Source organism: Pteronotus mesoamericanus, unplaced genomic scaffold (assembly GCF_021234165.1).
Source record: "Pteronotus mesoamericanus isolate MK-2021 breed Mesoamerican mustached bat unplaced genomic scaffold, CSHL_Meso_final contig_347, whole genome shotgun sequence".
Classification (NCBI taxonomy): Eukaryota; Metazoa; Chordata; class Mammalia; order Chiroptera; family Mormoopidae; genus Pteronotus; species Pteronotus mesoamericanus.
This window is the reverse complement of record NW_026555137.1, coordinates 14,592,383-14,615,438: the sequence shown is the minus strand read 5'-3', so window position 1 is coordinate 14,615,438 and position 23,056 is coordinate 14,592,383. Positions and strand designations below refer to the sequence as shown.

At 48.3% G+C, this 23,056-nt stretch overlaps 2 protein-coding genes across 2 annotated transcripts; one reads left to right on the top strand and one right to left on the bottom strand.

The window, feature by feature from the left end:
- The first annotated feature begins 366 nt into the window (after positions 1-366).
- BECN2 (beclin 2) lies at positions 367-1,680 on the top strand. Its single transcript, XM_054576472.1, has one exon. It carries the CDS (start codon positions 367-369, stop codon positions 1,678-1,680), a length of 1,314 nt encoding a protein of 437 aa, XP_054432447.1.
- Positions 1,681-18,553: 16,873 nt separating this feature from the next.
- On the bottom strand, positions 18,554-21,181 carry MAP1LC3C (microtubule associated protein 1 light chain 3 gamma). The gene is made up of 4 exons (XM_054576776.1): positions 21,036-21,181; positions 20,879-20,934; positions 20,623-20,729; positions 18,554-18,917 (listed from the first exon to the last, which is right to left on the bottom strand). Exons 1-4 carry the CDS (start codon positions 21,091-21,093, stop codon positions 18,554-18,556), a joined length of 585 nt encoding a protein of 194 aa, XP_054432751.1. The 5' UTR covers positions 21,094-21,181.
- Positions 21,182-23,056: the final 1,875 nt, after the last annotated feature.

Genomic DNA, 23,056 nt, shown 5'->3' with positions numbered 1-23,056 from the left:
GTATCAGGTGAAGATGCTAAGACTTTATGTTGAGGTAAGATAAGAGCATTAAACATTGTAAGGACGTGAGTACCATGATCAGATTTTAGTTTTAAAAAGATTACCCTTCAGATACGCCTTGAAATTGTTAAAGGCAAGTGAGATGATTGGACTTGCCTTTGAGAAAGACTCCCTTGTCTAAAGCAGCTAAAGGAGGGCTGCAGGTATCCCAGGAGGGTACCAGGGTAAGGTCTGAATTGGGAGAGTGACAGGTGACATATGCATCTGAAAAGAATCACACCTCTCAGGAGCTTTAAAAGCCTAAACGAAGTCACCGCGGAGCCAGTGGAAACTTCGAGTCCAAGTTGCCAGTCAAGACCTCCAAACATGTCCACCATCCGCTTCACCTGCCAGCGCTGCTACCAGCCCCTGAAGCTCTCTCAGTCCTCGGAGACCTTGGGCCTTGACACCAGCCGGGAAGCCGCCGCCGCAAGTCTCCCCTCGGCTCCCGGGGAGCCCGGAAAAACTCCAGAGGAAGGACCTACCTCCGCAGGGGAGACAGATGTTGAAAAGCGACAAGATGGTGCCTCCGGCGGGCCCATCCCTGGCGATGGCAGGCTGTGCTGGCTTGTCCCCAGCATCTTCACCCTTCTTGGGAAGCTGGGCCCTGGGAGAACTCTCCACAGCATCCAGAAGTCCGTTCAGGGCACTTTCGACATCCTTTCCGGTGAAGAAGATCTGGACCAGCCTCTATGCCAGGACTGCACGGACAACCTCTTGGAGCATCTGGACACCCAGCTCAGGATCTCGGAAGCTGACGGTCAGAGCTACAAACGCGGTTTGGAGGCCGGGGAGAGGGTCGGTGAGGATGACAGGGAGACACTGCAGGAGGAGCTGAGGGCCGCGGAGCTGGAGGAAGCGAGGCTGGTCCGGGAGCTGGAGGAGGTGGAGAAGAGCCGAGAGCGGGCAGCGAGGTCTCTGGCGGCGGCCCAGGCAGAGACCGCGGTGCTGGGCCAGCAGGAAAGCCAGTACCGGAGGGACTGCAGTGCGCTGCAGTGGCAACAGCTGGAACTGTTTGACGAGCTGAGGAGCGTGGAGAACCAGCTGCACTGCGCCCAGACCCAGCTGGCCCGGCTGGAGAGAACCAACGCCCTGAGGTCAGCGTTTGACATCCGCAATGACGGCCCGGTGGCCCTTATCAATAACTTCAGGCTGGGCTGCCTCCGCGCCGTCCCCGTGAGCTGGAACGAGGTCAACGCCGCCTGGGGACAGGCAGCCTTGCTGCTCCTGGCCCTGTCGAACAAGGTCGGCTTGCAGTTTCGGAGGTTCCGGCTCATCCCCTGCGGAAGCCGGTCCCACCTGAAGTACTTAAGCAAGAGCTCCGTGGAGCTGCCCTTGTTCTGTGACCAGGGGCAGAGCGGTCCCTTGTTCAGCAAGTTTGACCACGCGATGATGGCTTTCCTGGACTGCATGCAGCAGTTCAAGAAAGAAGCCGAGAAAGGCGAGGGGCCGGGCCTGTGCATGCCCTGCCGGATGCACGTGGCGGAGGGCCTGATACAGGAGCCTGGGGCTGGCGGGGAAGCCTATTCCATCAGAACCTACCCGAACACGCAGGAGCGGTGGAGCAAGGCCCTCCGGCTCGTGCTCACCAATCTCAAGTGCAGCCTCGACTGGGTCTCGCTAAAGTATTGTCCAAAATAATCTGTGTTTCCGCTGAGGGAGGGGGCTATTGTCTTGCTTGGAAATATTTTATTTGTGGAAATCTTAGATCAATCGTAAAACGGAGGAGTATAACAGGTCTGTCATTTTGAATCATAAAGGACCACACGGACACCAGTTTAAGAGGGATGCAAGGATTCCCCGGAGGAGACCAAAGCCATCGCGGTCTTCCCCAGCTCAGGGGTGTCCGCGTCCCCACTGGGACAAAGTCAAAATGACAGCAAAGACTAAATTACAAAGTGATGGCATAAAGGGCTGTAGGTGGATGTGAGAGGGAGGGAGTGGTAAAGCAAAAGGTGGAGGTCTGCAATGTTTTTATGAGAAAAGAAATTTGGGCCACTGTGCTTGTCGTAGAACTTTGGGAGTGGGGGATATTCAAAGGTGTTTTTGAATGGAACGTATTGGGGTGACATTTGTTAATAAAATTATAGGCGTCACATGTACAATTCTATAATGTATCATCTGTCTGTTGTATTGTGTTCACCACCCCCAGCCAAGTCTCTCTTCGTCACATTTATTGCCCCTTACCCTCTCCGCTCTCCCGCTGCCTCACCTTCTCTCTAGTGATCACCATGCTGTTGCCTGTGTGTGTGGTTTTCTTTTTGCTTCACCCCTTCACCTTTGTTACCCAGTATCCCCCTACCCTCTGCCCTCTAAGAGCTGCCAGGTTGTTATCTGTATCGATGAGATATTTTTAATTTTTTGCTGTGATCTATAGTGCCAACTCTCCTCCCCCTTCATCCCTGAGGAACGTTCAATAAATTTCTACACATTCCTCAATGATATAAAGTGAGAAATGTGTCACTGGGCTGGGCCATTATGTTGAGAGTCACCGGGAGGTGGGGGGCGGGGCGGGGGGTGGCCAACGCATTCTGTTCGGGTTGATCAAGCCAAAGGTCTGTTAAGGGGCATGAGGTGAGCCCCTATGGAGAGCTCAAGAGTTAAAAAAAACGTTAGCCAGAGGACTTGAAAATGCAAATTGTATCAAGTCCTGCACATGCTCCTCTTGTACTCTCAGAACAAAAGCCCAAGTCCCTGCCCTGAGGCAGGGAGGTGAAGGTCAAAGGCAGGGCTGGAAGGGCTCGCTCGGCAGGTCCGGTCCGGAGTAGAGAGGAAACACCCCTTGAGGAGAGTTCTCCTCAGTCTTGGGTCGCGTTGAGAGGCACTCAAACTCCGAAGAACTGTACTCTCATTGTTTTTACCTAGAGCCAAGGAGGTGAACTGGGAAGCACATGAACTATCTAAAGGGGTCAAGGGCTTTGCAGCTGCCCCCAGTTCCAGCCTAACACCCTGGCTCCCTGCGTCCCACTTTTCAGGAGAACCTGTAGGTCTGGGTGTTTTTAGGCAATTCCTTGGTTTCTAAATCACAGTAACTCATTTCAATACCTGAAAACATTTTGCGTCAAAACCATCTGGGGGCCACATTTGGCCCTAGGGTCAATTACTTGAAACCTAGCTTATTTCACATGCCCGGGAAACTCAATGGGATAATGGGGATGAAAGCGTTTTATCAGGGCGAAAATCCTGTAAGAACAGTGAGCATTTTTCCTCAAGTAGCTACACTGGAGTGAGGAGGGAGAGATCTCTACCCTCTTGAAGGTGGGGAACTGGGGAAGCTAACCTTTCGTGAGGTTTGGCCTTCGATCAGCCCCTTGCAATAAGCAAGATATGACACAACTTCATGATCTCACTGAATTTTTTTCTTGTGATGACAACTTTTAAGATATGTTCTCTTAGCAACTTTCAAATACACAGTACAGCGCTAACCGTAGTCATCATGCTGTGCGCGACACCCCCAGCACTTAATTATCTTAGGACTGGAAATGTGTGCCTTTAACCAGCTTCTCCCATTCACTTGCCCCCCACCCCCAACCCCTCCGGCAGCCGTCAATCTGTGCTCTGGGTCATTGAGTTCAGGCTTTTTGTTTTTTCTTTTTTTTTTAGATTTCACATGTAGGTGAAAAAAACAATAGTATAGTAGACACAGAGACACAACCTTTAAGTTTGAAAAATGCGATTAAAAGTTGAAAAAAAAAACTCGCAGCTCTCCAGCTCTGTCACTTACAAGCTAAATGCATGGGAACTAGGTATTTTCTTTAATTTTCTCTTCTATAAAATAGAGCTAGTAGTACTAATGTCACCTAATTATAGGGATTCAGTGGAGGTATTTCGAGTGCTCAGTAAAGTACCCAGCACATTTTGTTACCATTACTGTCATTATAAGAATGAAGATATTATATACATCCTTATACTTAAAAGTTGTGTATGCTTATGTGACTTATTTGACTACTTCTATGGCACAAATTTCTGCATAACGAATTTCTGAGTGGATGAATATGAAAACTTTTCAATTTAATTTTTATTGATTGTTTTTCCCATTACCACTTCGTCTCTTATACTCCTCTACCCCCGTTTTTTTAAATTTAAAAAAACTTACCATGCATCACTCCTCACCGATTGCACCAAACCCACCTTAACATGCATGAAGCCAGGAGCACAAGTGGAGGCCTTGTATCATATGTGTGAATACCTAAAATAAATCACGCTACAAACTGTTCACTAAAATATGTTCTCTCCGGCTACCATGACAAATACACCTTTATCTTTACCAGGAAGGCCGATTTCAAATGCAGTGTTCTTGAGCGCCTGGAAGTTCCAGACATCCTGTGCGGGTCACAGACCATGGACCATGTATGCCTCTTTCTTTCCCACCCAGCTCCACTCCACATAGGGCCTCTCGTGATTCCGTGATTCCGGTTGAACACATCAGCCTCAATCCATAGCCCTGCGATCAGCCTGCCGCTGGCTGCGCCTCCAGGCCAGAGGCACACACTGCAGGGCCTGATCCATGCTTTCCGTGGACAAGGAAAGCAGCCTCTCGCAGTCCCGGATGGAAGCCGCGAGCACAACGAAGTCAGGGTCCGAGACGCCTGCATCATCTCGAAGGGCACAGCTTCTACGCGAGCCTGTTATCCTAACCATCAAGCCTTAAAAATGTTTACTAATCTATTACATGAAAAACATTTCAGCGTTGTTTCTACTGGAATTTCTTTTAGAGGCCATTTGGTGCTTATAGACCATTTGGATTCCCTCTCTTGTGAAGGAAGGCAATCAATTTTTACCTATTCTCAGGGTTCGGAAATACCCAAGCAGCAGTTGTCCAATATGCATCACAAGCCCTAAGAAATTTTAAAGGGCTAAGCAGGTAGGTTTGAATTGTTGGAAAGCTGCCAGTTGGAGGGGGAGAGTGGGGTTTGATAGGACTGCACCCCTACGCGGGCCCCCCTTTCACTGACTCTAGGGAGAATGGAAACCCCCGGAACTGCGCAGCATGGCAGTTCTGGATTAGATAAAGTGTTAGGTGAAAAGTTGCTAGGAACAATAAACGAGTTTTACTTGACATGAATATTAACCAAGAGACATCTGAATTGTCAATCAGCTCAGAATGCTTAACTGCTGAGGTGAGGAAAGCAAAATGATCTTCACAAAGGGAAACACACCCTTCAAAGCCCGCGCGCTGCCATGACAACCAGAGCTCACAAATGATGCAACTGTAAAGGCAGCTGAGTATGCGAGCATGTGACAGGTTCCTGTGGAGCTGGGGTGGGGGGGGTTGGTGCTGAGGGCAAGATTTCACCGGGAGGGACATGGAAACCGGGCAAGGGAAAATGTATGCTAACCCTGGTAACAAAAATAAAATCAGTCACAGCTGCTAGCAGTGAGAGAAGTGAAAAGTGAATAACATGGATTTGACTTTTGTAGGATGTCTTTCGTCAGCAGTTATTAAAACACACTTCTCTGTCGATCATTCCTCGAGCACCGCGCTGAGGGGGCAGTCACCCGTTTTATGGGCACTATGGTCAGCTCAGTGACTCACGAGTCGGAGTGAATGGAGGAAAACATTCCCCGGCAGCTGGAAATGTGGTACTAAATACCGCAAACTTCTCTGAACCCCCAAATCCTCCTTTACCAAAATTCCTCTAACTTTATTCAATGAAATATAACAACTAGAGAAAGCTTGCCTCTCAAAATGGGTGCAATGAAATCAGTAGATCAATCTTGGTGAAGGGAATGGGGAGTTCCATGTGCTATTTTTGCAATGTATCCATGCATTTGAATTCTATCAAAATACAAATTTTCAACAAAATCATCAGAGCATCTGTGCCTGGTGATTTGAAGGCTGGGCTTTCTGCCTGTTGTGTGCATTGCTCTGACTCAGTGCCAAGTCCAGGGTTTTGCCCACAGTAGGTGCTCAATCAATGCTTATTGAGTGAATGGTAGGCACTCAGTGAATGGTAGCAACTGTCAGTAAGTGTAGCCAGCCAATGCCTTCTCACTAAAAGGACCCACTAAGCAGCTCCAACAAATCCTGTATCATGGCATGTTCTCCAGTGACTTCACTGGTCACTAACAGCCTTTCACTCACTCCACACATACTGTCCACGTGTCTACAGGAGGCGCTGTGCCCGGTGCTGGGTATTCAGGGTCGATTACTACCAGGCACCTGCACTAGCTGAACTTACAGTCAGATGGAGGAGACAGACGTGGGACTACTCACGAACGGGAACTTACCTGCAATGGTGACAAGGGCTCTAAAAGGCAGGTGCAGGGTGCTCAGAGGGCCTGGGGTGGAGGAAAAGACGAGAACAGGAAGAAGGAGCTACAAGGAATGAGCAAAGAGGGCAGAATAACATCAGGGTGGAGAAGTGGCTGGAGACAGGTGTAGGGGAGGAAAATTGAATTTCCTTCTATCCTTCTGAGCTCTGGACACAGGCCCTCTATAATGAAAGACAACAAGGGGAAAAAAACCACAGGAACATGTATTGCTCATGTACACATGGGAGAGAACCAACAGAAATAAGTAACTCTAAAATGTGGCTTAGGATTCAGGCTTAAATACCACCTTAATAGGGAAAGGGAAGAGAGGTGTAGGCCTCTTGGTGGAACGTCAGTGATTTTTAGGAAAGACTGCGGGTCCTTTAGAAGAACGGGTGTGAGGTATGACAGCTTGTGACAGCTGGTGGGGCATAGTGACTTCTAATCTCCTGTCCTGGGATAAGAGTCAGCCTTCCCTGCGGAGGAGACTTCCGGGGATTTATGACAATTGAGTTCCTTTGGAAGCATCAGCCTTTAGGCAGATAAGAGGAGTTCTGAAAAAGCCTCTCCCTTCCTTTGTTGTTTTTCAAGTGCCTGCAGCTCAAAATAATCTATGTGCCAAGTGTCCTAATTGGAGATGGCATGTTCTTCTACCTTTCACAGGCCACCTGAGTGAGGTCTTGCGCTGGAAGTTGCACAGGGGGAACCTGGAGGAGCCCTGCCAAGGAGCTGCCTGACGGGACCAGCACCGCTTAAAGATGTCTCTGCTGTTCTCAAAGCCCCAAGCTCTTCTTACCGCTGAGTCTTAGCGCCACAGTCTTTGGAGAGACAAAGTTAGGATTTTTTTTAAAAAGTACCAGAGAATAGAATGTCAACTACAATTGAAAAACTTAAAAAAGTAAAATATTAAATTATAAATAAAAAATAAAATGTATGCAGTAGTTTTTTAAAAATTTCAAAATACTGCTGAGAGAAATTAAAGAAGATTGAAATAAATAGGGAGATTTGTTAAAAAAACAAACAAACAAAAAACCTACCAGAAAATAAAGATGGCTTCCACTTGAGTCTGTCCCATAAATAGAAGCCCAGCAGGCCAGCTGCCTAACAGTAGTAGGTAATGTTTACTTACTGCTTAATCTGTCTTTATTAGGCATTATTGAACCTCATTACACACATTAACTCGTTAAATTTCCATTAAGCCTGTGAGGCAGGTGCTATTTTTATCTCCACGTTTACAGATGAGGGTTCTGAGGCTTAGAGACTTTTCAGGAACTTTACCAAAGTCATGGAGTAAGTGGGGAAACACCATTCACAGCCCAGCAGGCTGGTTCCCAAGTCTGCGATGGTGACAGCGAGGAATCAGGATACACCTCCCCAAAATATGCCATGGGTGTATGCATTGGAATGTGAGTTATTTGGAGCTGAAGACAGTGGAGACTCAACAGACGCAGGAATGGTTCTCTGCCCTTCTTCACCTGCCTAAAAGCGGGGCAGAAACATCCCTTTGTGAGGGGCCTCCTGGACCCGGAGGAGGAGAGCAACTCTCACCCCCCGAGACGGGGAGACGAGTTTGCACAAACAGGCCTCACTAACTTAACCCTGGTTCCCGCGTAGTTCCCCAGGTACGCGGTGGGGCAAAGGCAGGTTTACAGTGGTTTGTGCGGGAAATAATACGATAGTGAATGAATAATAATGCAAGAATACACTCTGTTGCATGGACCCTCAACTGGAAACCTACTTGTGCCTCACCTGGTAGTTCCTGGTCACTTAAGAGCTGTCATCCCCCGAAGCCCAAACCCCTTTCTTTTGTTAAAATGGCCTATAGATCCCCACGTGTAACCACTTCTGTGAGTTTCACTTCTCTGTGAACTCCCCCGTGCATGTAAATATGAATAAAAATTGTGTACCTTTTCTCTTGTTTATCTGTCTTTCTTTTTAAATTTTGCTCATTTTTAATTGATGTATTCATTTTAGAGAGAGAGGGACATCGATTTGTTGTTCTACTTCCTTAGGCACTCATTGGTTGATTCCTGTGTGTGCCCTGACTGGGGACCTAACCCACAACCGGGGTGCATTAGGGCGATGCTCTAACCAGCTGAGCTACCTGACCAGGGCCTGTTTGTCTTTGGTTTGTTCAATTCCAAGGCTCCAAGGCATTGGACCTAAGAGAGCAGGAGAAAAGGTTTTCTTCCTTAACAGCAGGAATGGGAGTCTACATTAGAGAGGGACTGGGTACATGCTGTTCTAGGATTTGGATGCCCAGGTCCCTGATGCCGAAATACCATGGAAGCGCTTTGGTGATAGAAAACAACCACAAATGAAAACACATATCAAACATAATTTTAAAATGCACCGCCCCCCCGCCCCCCGCCCCCCGCCCCTGCCAAGCCTTGGATTCTGCTTTCACAATCCTGGTTTTTCTTATCACTGTGAAGAAAATTCCTACAGAAATCAGACAGGTGGCGGTTTTCAGCCACTGGCCCCACATACCCCTCAGACTGGCCTCCTTCCGGCAGCGTGGGGGGCGGGGGGAGCCTGCCCCCTGCTCCTCCCACCTGCCAGGGCGGGGTCGCCCAGGACACAAGGCCCACAGCAGGTGCAGGTTGTGCTCGTGCCAGGCACCGTTAGGAGCCTTGGCCTCTCCCAGAAACTTCATTGCAGCCTGTTCTCCACCAGCTGCCCGGCTGGATGGCAATTCTTTCTGTCCTGCTGCCTTCTGGCCCAAGGCGCCTCTGACAGAGGCCTGCCCTGGGACTTTCTGGACCACAGTCACAGCTAATTCAGGATACAGGGGACATCCGTAAGTCCTTACACAGCAGTGACTGCCAGCAGGGCTAAAACTGGAACGCTCTTGGATAAAACAAGACAGGGGCCATTCTGGACTTCCAGGCCGGTGGTTCTCAAAGCGTGTGGTCGCCAGACCTGCGGCAACAGATCACCTGGGAGTCTGTGAGAAATAGGCCCCTCCCTAAATTTTCTGAGTCAGAAACCCTTAGGATGAGGCCTGGTAATCTTGTTTAATAAACCCATCAAGGGAAGTTAATGAATGTCCAAGGGGAGGCACTAATCCATTTTAGGTCCAGCAAACTGTGGCCTGCGGGCCACATCCAGCCTGTCACCTGGTTTCGTTGCAGCTCACACGCTAAGAGTGGTTTTCCAGTGGTGGGGGGAACTTATAAAAAAAGTGTGATATTTCAAGATTCGTGAAAAGGTATTCCAAATGCAGATGTTGGTGTCCGCCACTGAGGCTTTCCTGGAACACAGCTACGCCCACTAATTTGCAAGTCGCCTCTGGCTGCGTTGAGCTGTAACTGCAGAACTGCGACCAAGGCAATGAAACCTACATATTTGCTATCAGCCCCTTTGGAGGAAAAGCTTGTTGACCCCTACGCTAGGCGAAGCTGTTTTGAAATCCACAATGTTTTTTTGGGGTGCGGCAGCCGTCAGTGGCTCCCCAAAAACAGGCCAAACGACTATCCCAGATGTCACTGCATGGGATCCATTTCTGTGCCATGTAGTTAAATTAGTTATGCTTGTCTGGCCCTGAACGGTCGCAACACATGTCTCTAAAAGATGCTAAAAATGGCACTGGGATTTCAAAAAGTTTCCAAAGGCCCATCCAGTCCCACATCCAAATAAATAAACCTGGTTTTTGCAGCCCCGAAACGTCTGCTTTTGTTGCTGGAAATGTTGCCAGCTAGGCCTAGCTGGTACTGACCTATGTCTCTGTAGGGCAACTATTGGGCAGGGAGGTTGCTTTTCATGGGCCAATTAGGAGTATCCAGGGAAAAAGGACTAGCGAGAGTCTGAGGAATGTGAAGCCTGGCTTGAGCTGGGACCCAACTATATTCAGCTTAGAATGAAGGGAAAATCATGTGGAGGAGCACCGTTGGCTGAACACGGTGTGTACCCCGGGCCGTCAGGCACAGGTGAGGACACGCCGTAAAACGTAAATAAAACATCTGCCTGTAGCTTTCTGTATAAGGAGTAGGGACCCCCAAAACGAGGCCAGGCAGGGAATTCGCTCCTGGAGGACAGTAGATAACATACTATGGAAGTGAGGATGTAGCCAGTGTCTATCTGGGAATCGTGGCCTGGTTGTGATGGAAAAATGAGAGGCCACATTTCTTTTCTTTTTAAAAAGATTTTATTTATTTATTTTTAGAGAGGGGAAGGGAGGGAGAGAGGGAGACAATCACTGTGTGGTTGCCTCTCACGTGCCTCCTACTGGGGACCTGGCCTACAACTTAGGCACGTGCCCTGCCTGAGAATCGAACCAGCAACCCCTTGGTCCGCGGGCTGGCACTCAATCCGCTGAACTATACCAGCCAGTGCTCTTTTCTTTTTTAAAATTAATTAATTAATTATTTTTAATGTTAACTTTTTCAATTAAGAATCAGATAGGAGTGGTCCAGGTGTTGCAAGTCCAGGGGGACACATTTCTTCAGTGGCAGGTTGCATGAGGCTCTAGGGACACAAAATACTGTTCTTGCCCGTCAACAAATTGTGGCTTACTGGGAGAAACAACTATGTAAACAAAACAGTTTAGCATTTTAAATTTAATATAAAGATTTTTAAAGTGCTCAAACCCAAGAGCAAGACACCTCAAATCTGGACATGCATGTTCCGAGGTAACCCCCACCCCAACCTCAGCTTGTGGGCCACCGTGGGGCTGGGGGGGTGGGGCAGAGGAAGATAGTTCAGACAGAGGGGTCAGCTGTCCCAAGGCCAGTGGGCAGGAGGCTTGTGCCCGTTCAGGGTCCTGACTGACGTCAGACTCCTGCAGGTGATGTTTGCGAGGAAGAAGACTGGGCTCTGGAGTCTGATAGACTGTTGAATCCGAAACATTCCCCTTCCTTGTCTGGTCACCTTTTTTAATCTCCCACCTCTCAATTTCTCATCTCTAACATGGGGATTATAATCGTGCCTACTTTGGAGGATTATTGTGAGGTTTAACTAAAAGCTTTCATGGAAAGATCTTAGCATAATGCCTGGTTCATTGCTGTAGGTAAGTGTTCATTATTAGGATCTGTGGGAGAAAAGGAAACTTCCCTCCACCTTCCAAGTTTGGTCAGCTGATTTGATAGTGAAACCTACATGAGAGAGATTAGCAAGAGAAAATAACCAAAGTTACACCTTCATGTATGAGAACTCCAGGTACCTGAGGCAGTCAGAGACCCCCACATGCAGGAGAGGTTCAGAGACGGAAAGGAAGCATGTCTGTAAGACATTTTCAGCAAAAGATGAGGTCATATACTTTGGGGGCTTCAAAGGGTCATTGCAGGAGCTAAGAAGACCAGATTTTTAGTAAACAGAAGTTTACCCTGCCAGATAGGTGGGTCAAAACACATTATCTCTGATAATCTCTTGAAAAATATAATCTCTTATTGTGGGTAAAGCCCCTAATTCAAGTCCTTATAGGAAGTTCAGGAGAGGCAGAAGTTGCCTTTGGCTCAAAACAATGTGCTCGCCACTGAGGCACATCATGGGGTTTCCAACTCTATTCAGAAGCCCAACTTCATGGTAATTAGCCCTGAAGAATAAAGGGAGGGGCGATTCTGCTGTCTTTTGCACCCCACCCACACCCACCCTGCTACTCGCAGACCCACACCCTCTCCCCTGCTTCATCTGGTCATTCCTTCAGGTTGAAACCTGAAATCACTTTTTCTGAAGTCTTCAGAGCTGTCTTGGGAAATCTAAGCATATACCATCACCAGAAACATTGTAGTTATTCATTATTTTTTCCCTTATTTATCTGGTCTCCTGATCTAAACATCTGGAGTTTCTTAGTATTTGTGTGAAGATGTTTCAGACACCAAAGTCCTGGTCTATTAATTACAACATCTTCTTTGTTTTGCAGTGTCTGCACTTATGTGTTTTTTGTGTTCCAGCAACCTCCCTGTTATCCCCAAGCAAAAGGAATCTCTTCGGAAAAGTAGATGCAAAGAATATGTGCACTGACTTGGTAAAGATAAACTGAGGCATATGAAACATCTTAAGAGTTTATTTGAGCAAAAGTCAATTTAAATCCAAGTGCTGAGGAATGTTCTGCCACCAGGAGCTCAGGAAGACATTTTTATAGAGCCAAAGGGGAAACAAAGTAAGAAAATTATTGATGGGCTATAGTTTAAAGCCTTAGCGTTTCAGGCTTAGATGTTTGGATTGTTTACGTGAGTCTCTATGATGCTAGAGCCACCTTAGGCTAATGGTCTCCTTGTTTAATTAATTTAACAGTCTTCACAATGCTTTATGCATTCATTCATTCATTTGTTTGTTAATTCACACATGCAATTTTAATTCATATTGATTCTGCTAGGCAAGGTAGTGACTGCAATAATTGCCATCATGGAGTATGCAATAAAAAGGTATGAATATGCAGATTAGAGAGAGAGAGAGACAGAGATAGAGGGAGAGAGAGAGGTGTATATGCAGGAAGGATGGGGGTGGGGGGTGACAGCCATCCATGCCTGGGGTGGTAGAAGCCAGGTGGCCTTGGTTTTGAAGATATAGCTAGCATTTCCCAGAGTCAAAGTGGGGAACAGCCTATGGAAAGTTCGGGCCCCCAAAGTTGGGTGTAGTTCTTTTTGTTAAAACACACTATGCAACAATAGCATCTGCAGCCCATGTCTGAGCCACACATGGGGTTACTGGATTTAGAAAAAAATATATAAATAGAAAAAAGGAAATAAAAATAAAGGACATATAGTTAAATTTCAGAGAGACGGCAATTTTTTTTTTTTTTTACTCTAAGTATGTCGCATGTAATATTTGGGACCCAGGATAATACGAAACTGAGATTAATCTGCAGGTTTATGGGATCTGTGCCTTTAGGAACATTATTTATTTTCCTTAATCTTGGTTTCTTTGTCCTCAAAATAGGAATAATATTTTTTTAAAATAATAATAAATCTTTCAAGAGCTTAGTGAATATTGGCTAAAAGTTCTCAAATCATTGCAGACCCCACATAAATGAGTGAAACTGATTAAAATGGAATGAGTGCAGAACCAAGTCAAGGGCTTGCCTTGAATCTTGAAGGATGAGGAGTTGGTCCCTAGAGGGAAGGACACTCCAGGCATGAAAAAAAGTGAGCAATGACACTGAAATGTTAAAAAAAAAAAGAAAAAAATAGAGCACAAACTGGAATGAATGAGCCAGTGTATGAAATTTTTGACAGGAAGCAAAAAAGACACAGAATGAGGAGAAAAGGTGACATCATTGGAGGCCAAGACAAAAGGTCGCTCCCAGGAAAGACCTGGCATTTGGAGGAAGCCATGATCCTTACATTTACAAGATATGGTCCATTTTGGTTTTACCGTTGGGGCTGGCCATTTGCAGACTGAAGATCTTCTGTTCCCCCTCCAGGCACCCGTGTCTTCATATCAAGTTACCTTGGAAGCTGAATCAATTCTAGGAAGATTCTTGCTCACTGACCCCCACTCTCGTTCAGATTCTTGTCGCCCGTTTGTCCAAGAGTCGATGCTGTTGATACCCAAGTGTCAATTCTACTTAGTAACTGAAAAGCCACTCTAATACCATAGCTGAGTGTGTGAGAGGCATAGTGGTGGCTAAGCCTTCTGAATACGGTGATTGTTAAGGACATCACATAAGGATAAAATAACATTAACATCTGGGCCTTATTAGAAATTCTCTACTTTTATCCCTTTCCTGACTTCCTTTCCTACAAGGGGGTCTGGGGTCCTCACTCCCCAAGCCTACTCCCTGAATCCACCTGGGCCAGCCATGCCTTTATATCTGCTCTCCTCTTTGGCTAAAGCTCGCCTTCCAGCAGTTTTCGTTCGATACACCCATTAGGAACTTTAAATTTGGGGGTAATTATGTTGATGGGCAACAAACTGCTTGGCCATCTGTATCTAATAAAGCGGTGTTGGCGCCACCTGGTGGTACTTTTCAGGTCTGCCTTCAATGTCAACGGAGGCAGGTTTGACTAATTGGGAATTTCCTGGACAGAGGAAGCAATTCCAGGTGTAGTCCTGTTAGACGGAAACATGCCGCCTTTGCGATTTTATTCTCTGTGTAGAAACTCATATAAAATAAAGTCTTTGAAAAACTTGAAACTAAAGAGGTGCTGATTTTTCGTCATTAACGTGCTCAGAAGGCCTTCCTGTTCTGAAGTACAAACCAGCGATTTTTCAAAACGAGGGCACTGACCTGATTAAATGATTCCCCAGAACACAGAGGAAGACCCTCCTTTTGAACCCAGGTATGTCCGATGACAAAGCCCCGCTCTTCCCAGGACACTGCACTGTCTCCTAACACAGTCCCGGGGCAGGTATGGGCTCAAAAATTTGACACAGGCTGGGTCGGATGAAGCACAATGACGGCTCTTTCCCAGGGCGGCGAGGAGCACGCCGCCGTGGTGCTACCCCCTCAAAGGCCTAGACCAGAGTTCCTCAAACGCTAATGAGTCAGCTGGGAGGTTTTGATCAGTTTCATTTTTTAAAAAAAAGATTTTATTTATTTTTAGAGAGGAGAAGGGAGGGAGGAGAGGGAGAGAAACATCAATGCGTGATTGTATCTTGCACGCCCTCTGCTGGGGCCCTGGCCTGCAACCCAGGCCTGTGCCTTGACTGAGGAGAGAACTGGAGACACTTTGATTCGCAGGCCGTTGCTCAGTCCACTGAGTCACACCAGCTAGGGCGGATTTTGATCAACTTCAGGTTTGGATTCAGTAGTTCAGGGGAGGAGCCTGAGCTTCTGCATTTTTAACGAGCTTCCAGGTGAGGCTGACGCTGCTGGTCTACAGACCACACTTGGAGTCGAGAGTGGACTCTAGATCTCGAGACCCGTGCTTCTGAGATGGAGGCAATTCCAGCCCACAGGGGGCCCTTGGCAATGGCTGGAGTCATTTCTGGTATCACTGTCAGGGGTTGGGGTGCAGTGTCAGTCACATCTAGTGGGCGGACACCAGGTGTACTGCTAAACATACCAGGATGCATATGGCAGCCTCCCACAACAAAGAATTATTTGCCCAAATGTCAGTTGCATGGATATTGGGAAATCCTGACCTAGACCTAGTCTTCTAGTACTTGGACCTGTCTGCTGTGGGAAGTTCAGGTCCTCTAGCCTGGAGAGAGTGTGCTGGAGTATAGGTATGAACGATTTACTCTTGTTCATAAAAGAAAACAACACACCCTTAGAAACAACTCATACAAATTGTCTTTACGCAAAAGGTAAGGCGGCGTGGAGAAACCAGTAAAAACGGAGTCATGACTTTGAACGCCGAGTGACCTGTGGGGAACTTGGTATAAAACTCCTCCAGCCAAGGACTTGGCAATGTGAAATCAGTGAATCCAGTAGACTTGGAAACTCTTTTCTTTTTATCCCATGTAGGACCAAAACAGCAACAACAACAAAAAGATACTTCTTTCTATTGTGATTTATTTTCCATAATATCTGAATGATAAAATTATAACTGTTAACAATTGGGGGTTAGCAAACTCTTGTAAAAGGTCAGATAGTAAATACAGGGGTGGGCAAAAGTAGTTTTACAGTTGTATGTGAAACAGTTTATTCTTATATTATTATTTATTACTATTGTATTATTTGTATTTATTTGTCTTATTTATTTTCTATTCTTATTTGTATTACTTGTCCTCTTATGGTTATTATGTCATATCCTTACTTATGATTTATCTTTCAGGTAATAATGGCTGGTAATTTAACTTACTTTCACCACCCGCCCCCTCCCCCCCCATATTAGGTCTTATAAATATAAAGCCTGTTGTCACAATTACTCAACTCAGCCATTGTAGCACAAAAGCATCGGGAGACAATAATAGTAACCGATGGACAGGACTGCATTCCAGTCATACTTCCCTTACAAAAATGGGCCCCAGGTGGGGTGGCCCCGGGCAGTAGTTTGCTGACCTCTGAGCTAGGCATTCAAGTAAATCTGGGGGTCAGCTGTAAACCCTGTGTTAGCTGTGACATAAATAGCCCCAGTTTTTATCTGGCCCTCTTTGGTTTTCTGGGGGTGAGGAGAGGGTGACTAATGCATTGCAACAGGCACAGGGGAAAAACGGTTTTCCTGCCTGACCCAACCACTGTGCAGACAACTCCGGGCACAGCCCACTCATTCTACTGTCTCCCTCTGAAGTTGACACCACGGCTCCCTAATTTATCACCACGCATGAATTGACCACCACAGATGTGCTTAGCGTTACTGGAAGCCATGGGGAATCCAAGAGACACAGTCTCTGTTCTTAGGGAGGTGGCGTTATTTTGGGGATAAGACATCGACAATCACAGCAAATTCAATGCCCAGGGACACATTCTTTATTGTTTATTTAATCTTTACTGCATTGTTTCATTACCATATAGTCCCCTTATACTCCCCTCCCCCAACATGACTACATTATTTATTAAAGGCACTTGTGACAACTGGTTAGACATTTGGAAAAAGTGGAAGCTGGGTACTTCTGTTTTCAAACATCAGTTGGTTCAAATACTTAAGTGTAAACAAAATGAAATAGTGCTAGAAGTAAAATAGGAAGGGTTTATTTATTTATTTTTATTTTTTGTAATTCTGGCATCGTGAGAGTCTTCCTGTTGAGACCATGAACCTCATAATCCACAAAGGAAAAGATCAAGAATAAAAGGCATTTACATGAAAAAGAAAGTGTGCCATAAACAAGACCAAAAGGAACTCTATAATTATTCTAAATACACATGGCTTACAAGGAGTTAATTACTGAATTGCACAGACTTGTAAAAATCAATAAGAAATGAGGAATAGCCTAAAAGAAAAGTGGTCCTAATTTACCAAGGTACAGATTGCCAATTAATTCTAACTACCCAAGTAGAGGCTAAGAAAACAAAGCAAGAAATCTGCAGCAAAATCGATTGAAATTCATCACTGTCACACAGGTCAGCTTCGGTCTTGGCCTCTTGGATCACGTGCTCTCCAGCTGCTCCTTCTGAGGGGCTCCCTCCTGGAACCCCTGCGGAGAGAGGCCACATGGAACCACTCCAGTCCACGGTTGCAGCTGAGGAGCCATGCGTCATCCCAGCCGGAGGCAGACAAGAGCATTAAGGAGCCTTCAGATGATTTCAGCTCCCAGCTGTTCAAGTCACTCCCAGCCTTTCAGTTCTTCCAGGCTGAGCCCTGTACTGCGGCGCAGAGACCCGCTGTAGGCATTATGTATTTGTGTGCGCGCACATGCATGGACTTTAAAATCCTTACCCGAAGACTCCATGAGCATAATGAAGTCGTGGGGATTTGACGCAACGAGTTTTGGCTGGTTGGTCCTAGGTGCGTAGAAAAGTGAACGCTGCCCATCGCTACCAAGGCTGCTGGAGCCTTTTGTCTCGAGCCAGAGGTGGATGTAGCAGGGGAGCTACTTCAGGAAGGATGTTGGACACCAAATGGAACCTGACAGCTCGCCCAGCGACCATGCAGGGCAGGGTCCCTGCACTTGCAGTGAGATGGCAGCCTTCGATACTGGGGTTCAAGGAAGACCGAGGCAATAGGGGAGGCTGGGAGGAGGGCCGGCGCTGGCGCGGTCGCCAGGGCCATGCCTATTTGCGTCTGTGCCGCCGATGCCAACCCCGAGGCCCCACCGCGACTGCACTCGCCGAGCCACCTGCCCTGCCTCCCCTGTGGGCCATGTGAGTGCGTCCGGGTCAAGCTGAGCCCCGCTCAGCCTGCGGAGGAGCTCAGCTGACACCGGGCGCCTGGCAGAGGCGCGTGGCCTCCGGTCTCCGCAGGCTGCGTGGTGTGACGCGGACAATGGGTCTGACCTCCTAGGCCTCGGCTTCCTCATTATAAAACGAGAAGTCACCACCGAGAGTTGTGACGGGGTGTTGAGGATGTGGAGTGATTAGGCGAGTGCCTGGCACACAGTAAACACTCAAATGGGTTCAATTCGTTATATTGAAAAGTTACAACTTTGACATAAAGCTGTGTGACACAAACAGACAAAAGAATATAAGGGGAATGACCAGCTCGAAGGGGTGCTGGGGGATATAACAATTTCTGTAATGATTCAGATTAGGACCCCACCCCCACGCCCACCCCCACGCTGGCTCCTCGGTTCCAGACCCTCCCGCAGGCCCAGATCTTCACGACGAAGCTCGTGGGACTCTGGACACGCGGATGACACCAAACCCCAGGGCCTGCGGCCCGCACCACGGAAGACACCAGCATCGTGCAAAACCCCCACACGTGTAACCACCTGCTACCCAGAAAAGACTCATTAACTACAGAACTCCCAGGAGCCTCCGCGGTATTCTAGAACTTTAGTGAGGCTGGAACTTCCGGTCAGGTGGGCCCTGCTCCCTCCGGGAGGCCGGGCTGTCGGTCTGTCCATCGTGCAAACGAGGGGGCTGGTCGGCCCTGCCGGCGTCGGCCCCTGGGTGAGATGGCCAGGCCCGGGCCGAGCGGCAGAGGACGGCGGGGTGCGCCCCCCAGGCTGCTCCATGCCCGGGACCGGGGGCCCCGGCGCCGCCGAACATCTCCTGGGAGGTGTAGGTCATGTACAGGAAGCCGTCCTCGTCCCTGTAGTCCCGGTAGATCTCCGCCATGGTCACGCTCATGCTGACTGCGCTCTTGTTGTTCACCAGCAAGTAGAAGGCTTCGGTGGCCCCGAGGACCATGCGGCTCCTGGGCCGGAGGGAAGGTTAACCCAGTGACCGGCCTTACCTCCCTTGGCGGGTGCAGACAAACCGATTCAAGATGCACCGTCCCTCGCCCCCCAGCTTGTCATCCTCAAACTTGAGCACCCCCCAGGAGAGGCCTGTTGAAATGCACATTCCTGGGCCCCACCCACAGGTTTTGGTGTAGTAAACCTGGGGAGGGGCCCGGGAATCCGCAGTATTGTGACGCTCAGGAAGAATGAATTGCTCCGCACGCCTTCCTTGGAGATTCAGCTGCCGCAAGGCCTCCTACTTGGGACACAAGGGGGAAGCCTTCCCATTCTTAGCTGAGACATACCAACACAAAAATGCAATGTAAATGAGCCCCTCTTTGCCCTGAGGTTGAAGGAATTTCCCCAGAGATACATGGGGATCCCAATCTCTTCCTGCATCTCAGGTTAAACAGGCTTGAATGACCTTTGGAAGGGGCCTTCTGCCTCCCAGTGCCCCTTCCTCCCTCTGCCCTTTCTCCCTCCACATCAAGGAGACACGGAAGCTACAAAGTTCAACTGGTCGCGCTTTACAGGTCAGAGTCAACCTGAGTTTTGATTCATCCCAGAGTAGAGAACAGCACGCGATGGCAGATACACAGGTAAAGGCTCAGCCTCACCTGAAGCCCACGCCTGCCTGCTCTGCTCCGTGAGTCAGGCCCAGCCCGCCCACTCCAGCCTCCGAGCTTTGACCTTGCCTATGAGCCTGGTCTGTGCACCAGTGGGAGGCTGGTGGCTGGGGCCCGATTAATTTTATAACCAGGCCACCGCTCCCGGCATAACTGAAAGGTTTTCGCTCTGACAACTGCATGGCCGAATTTGGGTGCCAAAGAACTGCTGCAGTGGGAGTGGGTGCAGCTGGGGGTGCCTGTGCTGCCCTTGGCCCTGAAGGAAGCGCCCTTCCCAGCGTCGGCACCTCCAGCTGCTCCTGGCTTTGCCTCGCTCTGAGAGGCAGGGTCAAGATGCTCCCAAATAAATCATGAAAACAAACGCATGTCTATTCCTGATGAAGTCTTGAAAACACAAGCTGCAACAGCTACCCGGGCTTCCAAGGGTTGGCCTCTCCAGACCGCTGGCCTGTGAAGAATTACTCACGGGGTCACATGCACGTCACCTCCCGTTATTTGCATGGAAGGCCTGGGTCTGAAGATACCACTTAACCTTTTTAAGCTTTAGAAGTAGCTACATTTTCTCTGCTGTGCCCTGTCCCGGGGAGGGGTGTGTTTTGGGGACACCACCCTTGTCCCTCTTCTCTGGGCAGTGAAGGGTGCCTTTACCTTTTGAAGCGGTCCCCACTCCCCGGGTGCCCATGCCCTGCAGAGCTGCTGTGCGTTTCTGGGAAAACTGACAGGGTGTCCCACACTCTCAGGAAGAAAAGATTCTCGGGACTAGTTCACAGTCAAGACAATTTTAGAAAATTCTTAGAAACATGGGCAGCTCTCACTCTCCTTAGATTTGTTATCTGAGGGGTTTCCCCCACCTGTTTAAAATAGATGAACTCACAGAACATCTTTTCTGGTCGCTACAGAATCTGAAAGGTGAGTCCCAGAGGAGACCTTTTCCCTCTGTTCTCCTGGAAAACCCCACCCTCAAAGCTAAACTAACAAAGCGAACAGGAAAAAAAAAAAAAGTCCTGGGATACACCCCCTCCCCCCAATCCCTTCACGTGTCCTTGTCACCTACCGGATGATGCTGAGGAACTGGGTCATGGTCAGCTCCTGAGGGACCAGGAACTTGGTCTTGTCCAGCAGAGGGAGGGACTTCTCCTTGGAGTAACGTTCCACTACCACCTGTTGAGAGTTTCAGCTCCTGAGAATGTGACTGAGAGGTCTCAGTCTCTTAGAATCATACAGCAGGGAGAGAGAGTGGGGTTTTGTTCTTGTTTAGTTTTCAAGAACAGAGCAGTACACCCTTTTCAAAAAGCACAATGGAGTCTTACCGGGATCTTGTTTGGGAACTTTGCCCGGATTCCAGCAACTTGCTCTTGTCTGGTTGCTGTGAACATTTCAAGTACAAAAGAGTAAGTAAATAGCAAGAGCAGTCTGTACCCTCTCCCCTCTCTGTCTGGTGACCCAGACGCTACCCGAGCACTTTACCTAAGCTCTTCCTCTGTTTGAAGGGTCTGAGGCTTGGGCTTTTTTGTGCAGTTTGCATTTTGCTCAACAGCTGTGTCTGTGTCTGACTTAAAAAAAAAAAAAATCCCACAGCCAGGATCTAACTCATTCCTCCAGCTGCTTCCAATCCGCCTGCAGGAGCCTAAAGGAGGCCCTTATGTAGGGCTGTGTGACATCAGGCCTCGCCGACCGTCCCCTCCCCCTCACCCCCTCCCTCGGCAGGAGGAGGTCAAGTCTGGGGATGGAAATGGGATCGCCACCTGCTTACTGGTCAGAAAACGTCACTTTGCTCATGACCAGTTCAAGATATTTTTTTTTTTTTGCTGGAGAAGTTAGGGTTCATAATAAAAACGGCGGCTATGTAATCAAACAGCCTAGGTCTGAGCTGAGGACTCTGGAGAGCAGAAACTGCCGTTTGCAAAAGACATTTTGGTACTTCAGTAATAAACCATCTTGAAGGAAGGCCAAGATGGATCCACCTGATACGGAAGCAAGCTGCAATATTCTCCCAACAGTCCTTGCCATTTTCCCCGGAGAGAAACCTAGGATCGGAAACACTAAGGGATTTGCCCAACGTCGCACAGCTAGCAAGTGAGGCAGTTGGGATTAAAATCCAGATTTGGTACAAGGTAGTGCTACATGCCGGTATAGTCCGTCATTTTATCTTTCCTGCAATAAAGGAGGGAAGGAAGCACATTTACTCCCAAAATCTCCATCTGAGAGATAAGGAACGGAGGTCCATTTGCCTGGGACCAAACGGCTGGTCAGAGGCAGGACACAGCTGTGCCAGGTCCCCAGGTCGAGAGCTTGCCTCCAAGCCTGCAGGCATCCAGGCAGGACCCTGAATGAGCAGGCTTGCGTGCCCTTCGTTGATTTCCCCACGAGGTTGTTCAACGGTGAAGAGGCTTCAGATGAACAAGGTGCTGGGAAGGAAGGTGATCGTACGTCCTCCACGTTTGCAGGGTGAATCCAAAGGAGCGGATCTCAGGGTTAGTGATCAGGGATGGGCATGAAGTCATTAAGTGATGGCATCACTGAAGAGACAAATGGCCTCGTTTCTGCCCCCCTCCCTCCAAGGAGCAGGTGTGTTGTGCCCTTCTGGAGTCAAGTGGCTTTCACATCCATGATGTCATTGAAACTGCCTTTGTCCTGCGGGGGGGAGGGGGAGGGCAGGCAGGGGGGACGAACCCTTTGCAGATCCACTTCTACCCAGAACGCACTGAGGTGGGAGCCAGCCCAGACTGTCCAATTCCCAAGAGTGGATCCAGCATCCCGGACCAGGAAGAGCTAATTCCAGGCCTGACCCTCCCTTACTATCACCTTAATTTCTGATCTTGAATAAATTACTTTACTTTACTAACTACGGTTTTCCTTTTTGCAAACTGATTATTTTTATCTAATTAAAGTGGTTAGTTTGAGTTAAGTCAGAGTAGGTGTGTGAGACCTAAGTGAACTGGTTTGTATCAAGCAGCTAGCTCAGTGGCCTGGCACCCAATCCGATACTCAGCGTATGTCCCCTCTCCCTCTCCCCGCACCGTGCCGCCCCACCCCCCGCAGCCCTGGGAAAGTTCATGTGCATTCAGGTTTGAAGATTGAAGGAAAGAGCCCTGGGCTGGGGTCAGTGGCAGGGCTTGGTCTCTAGTTATTGGGGATCTGAGAGGTTTCCTAACTGCGCTGCATTTTGGTTTCTTGCCTGGCATGTGGGTTTAGCTCAGCCAAGTCTACCTCCCGGGGTGTAAAGGGGGTGAAGGCGGTCATAGGGTGAGGGCCTTGGGGAAATACCGAAATGTAGCAATCCTCATAGAATGTGTCATCATTCAGCAGAGGAATGGGCTAGATCGTTTTTCTTTTGTTGAAAAGTTCCTTTTTTGAGAAGAATGGGGTGTCCTTGGGTGCCGTAGGGCCCCATTACGCTCCTCAGAACCTCATCGGCGGATAGGTAACCAGAGTCACATAACGTCAATGCCACCTGCATTGGGGGGGAGGAGATAAGAACAGCGCTG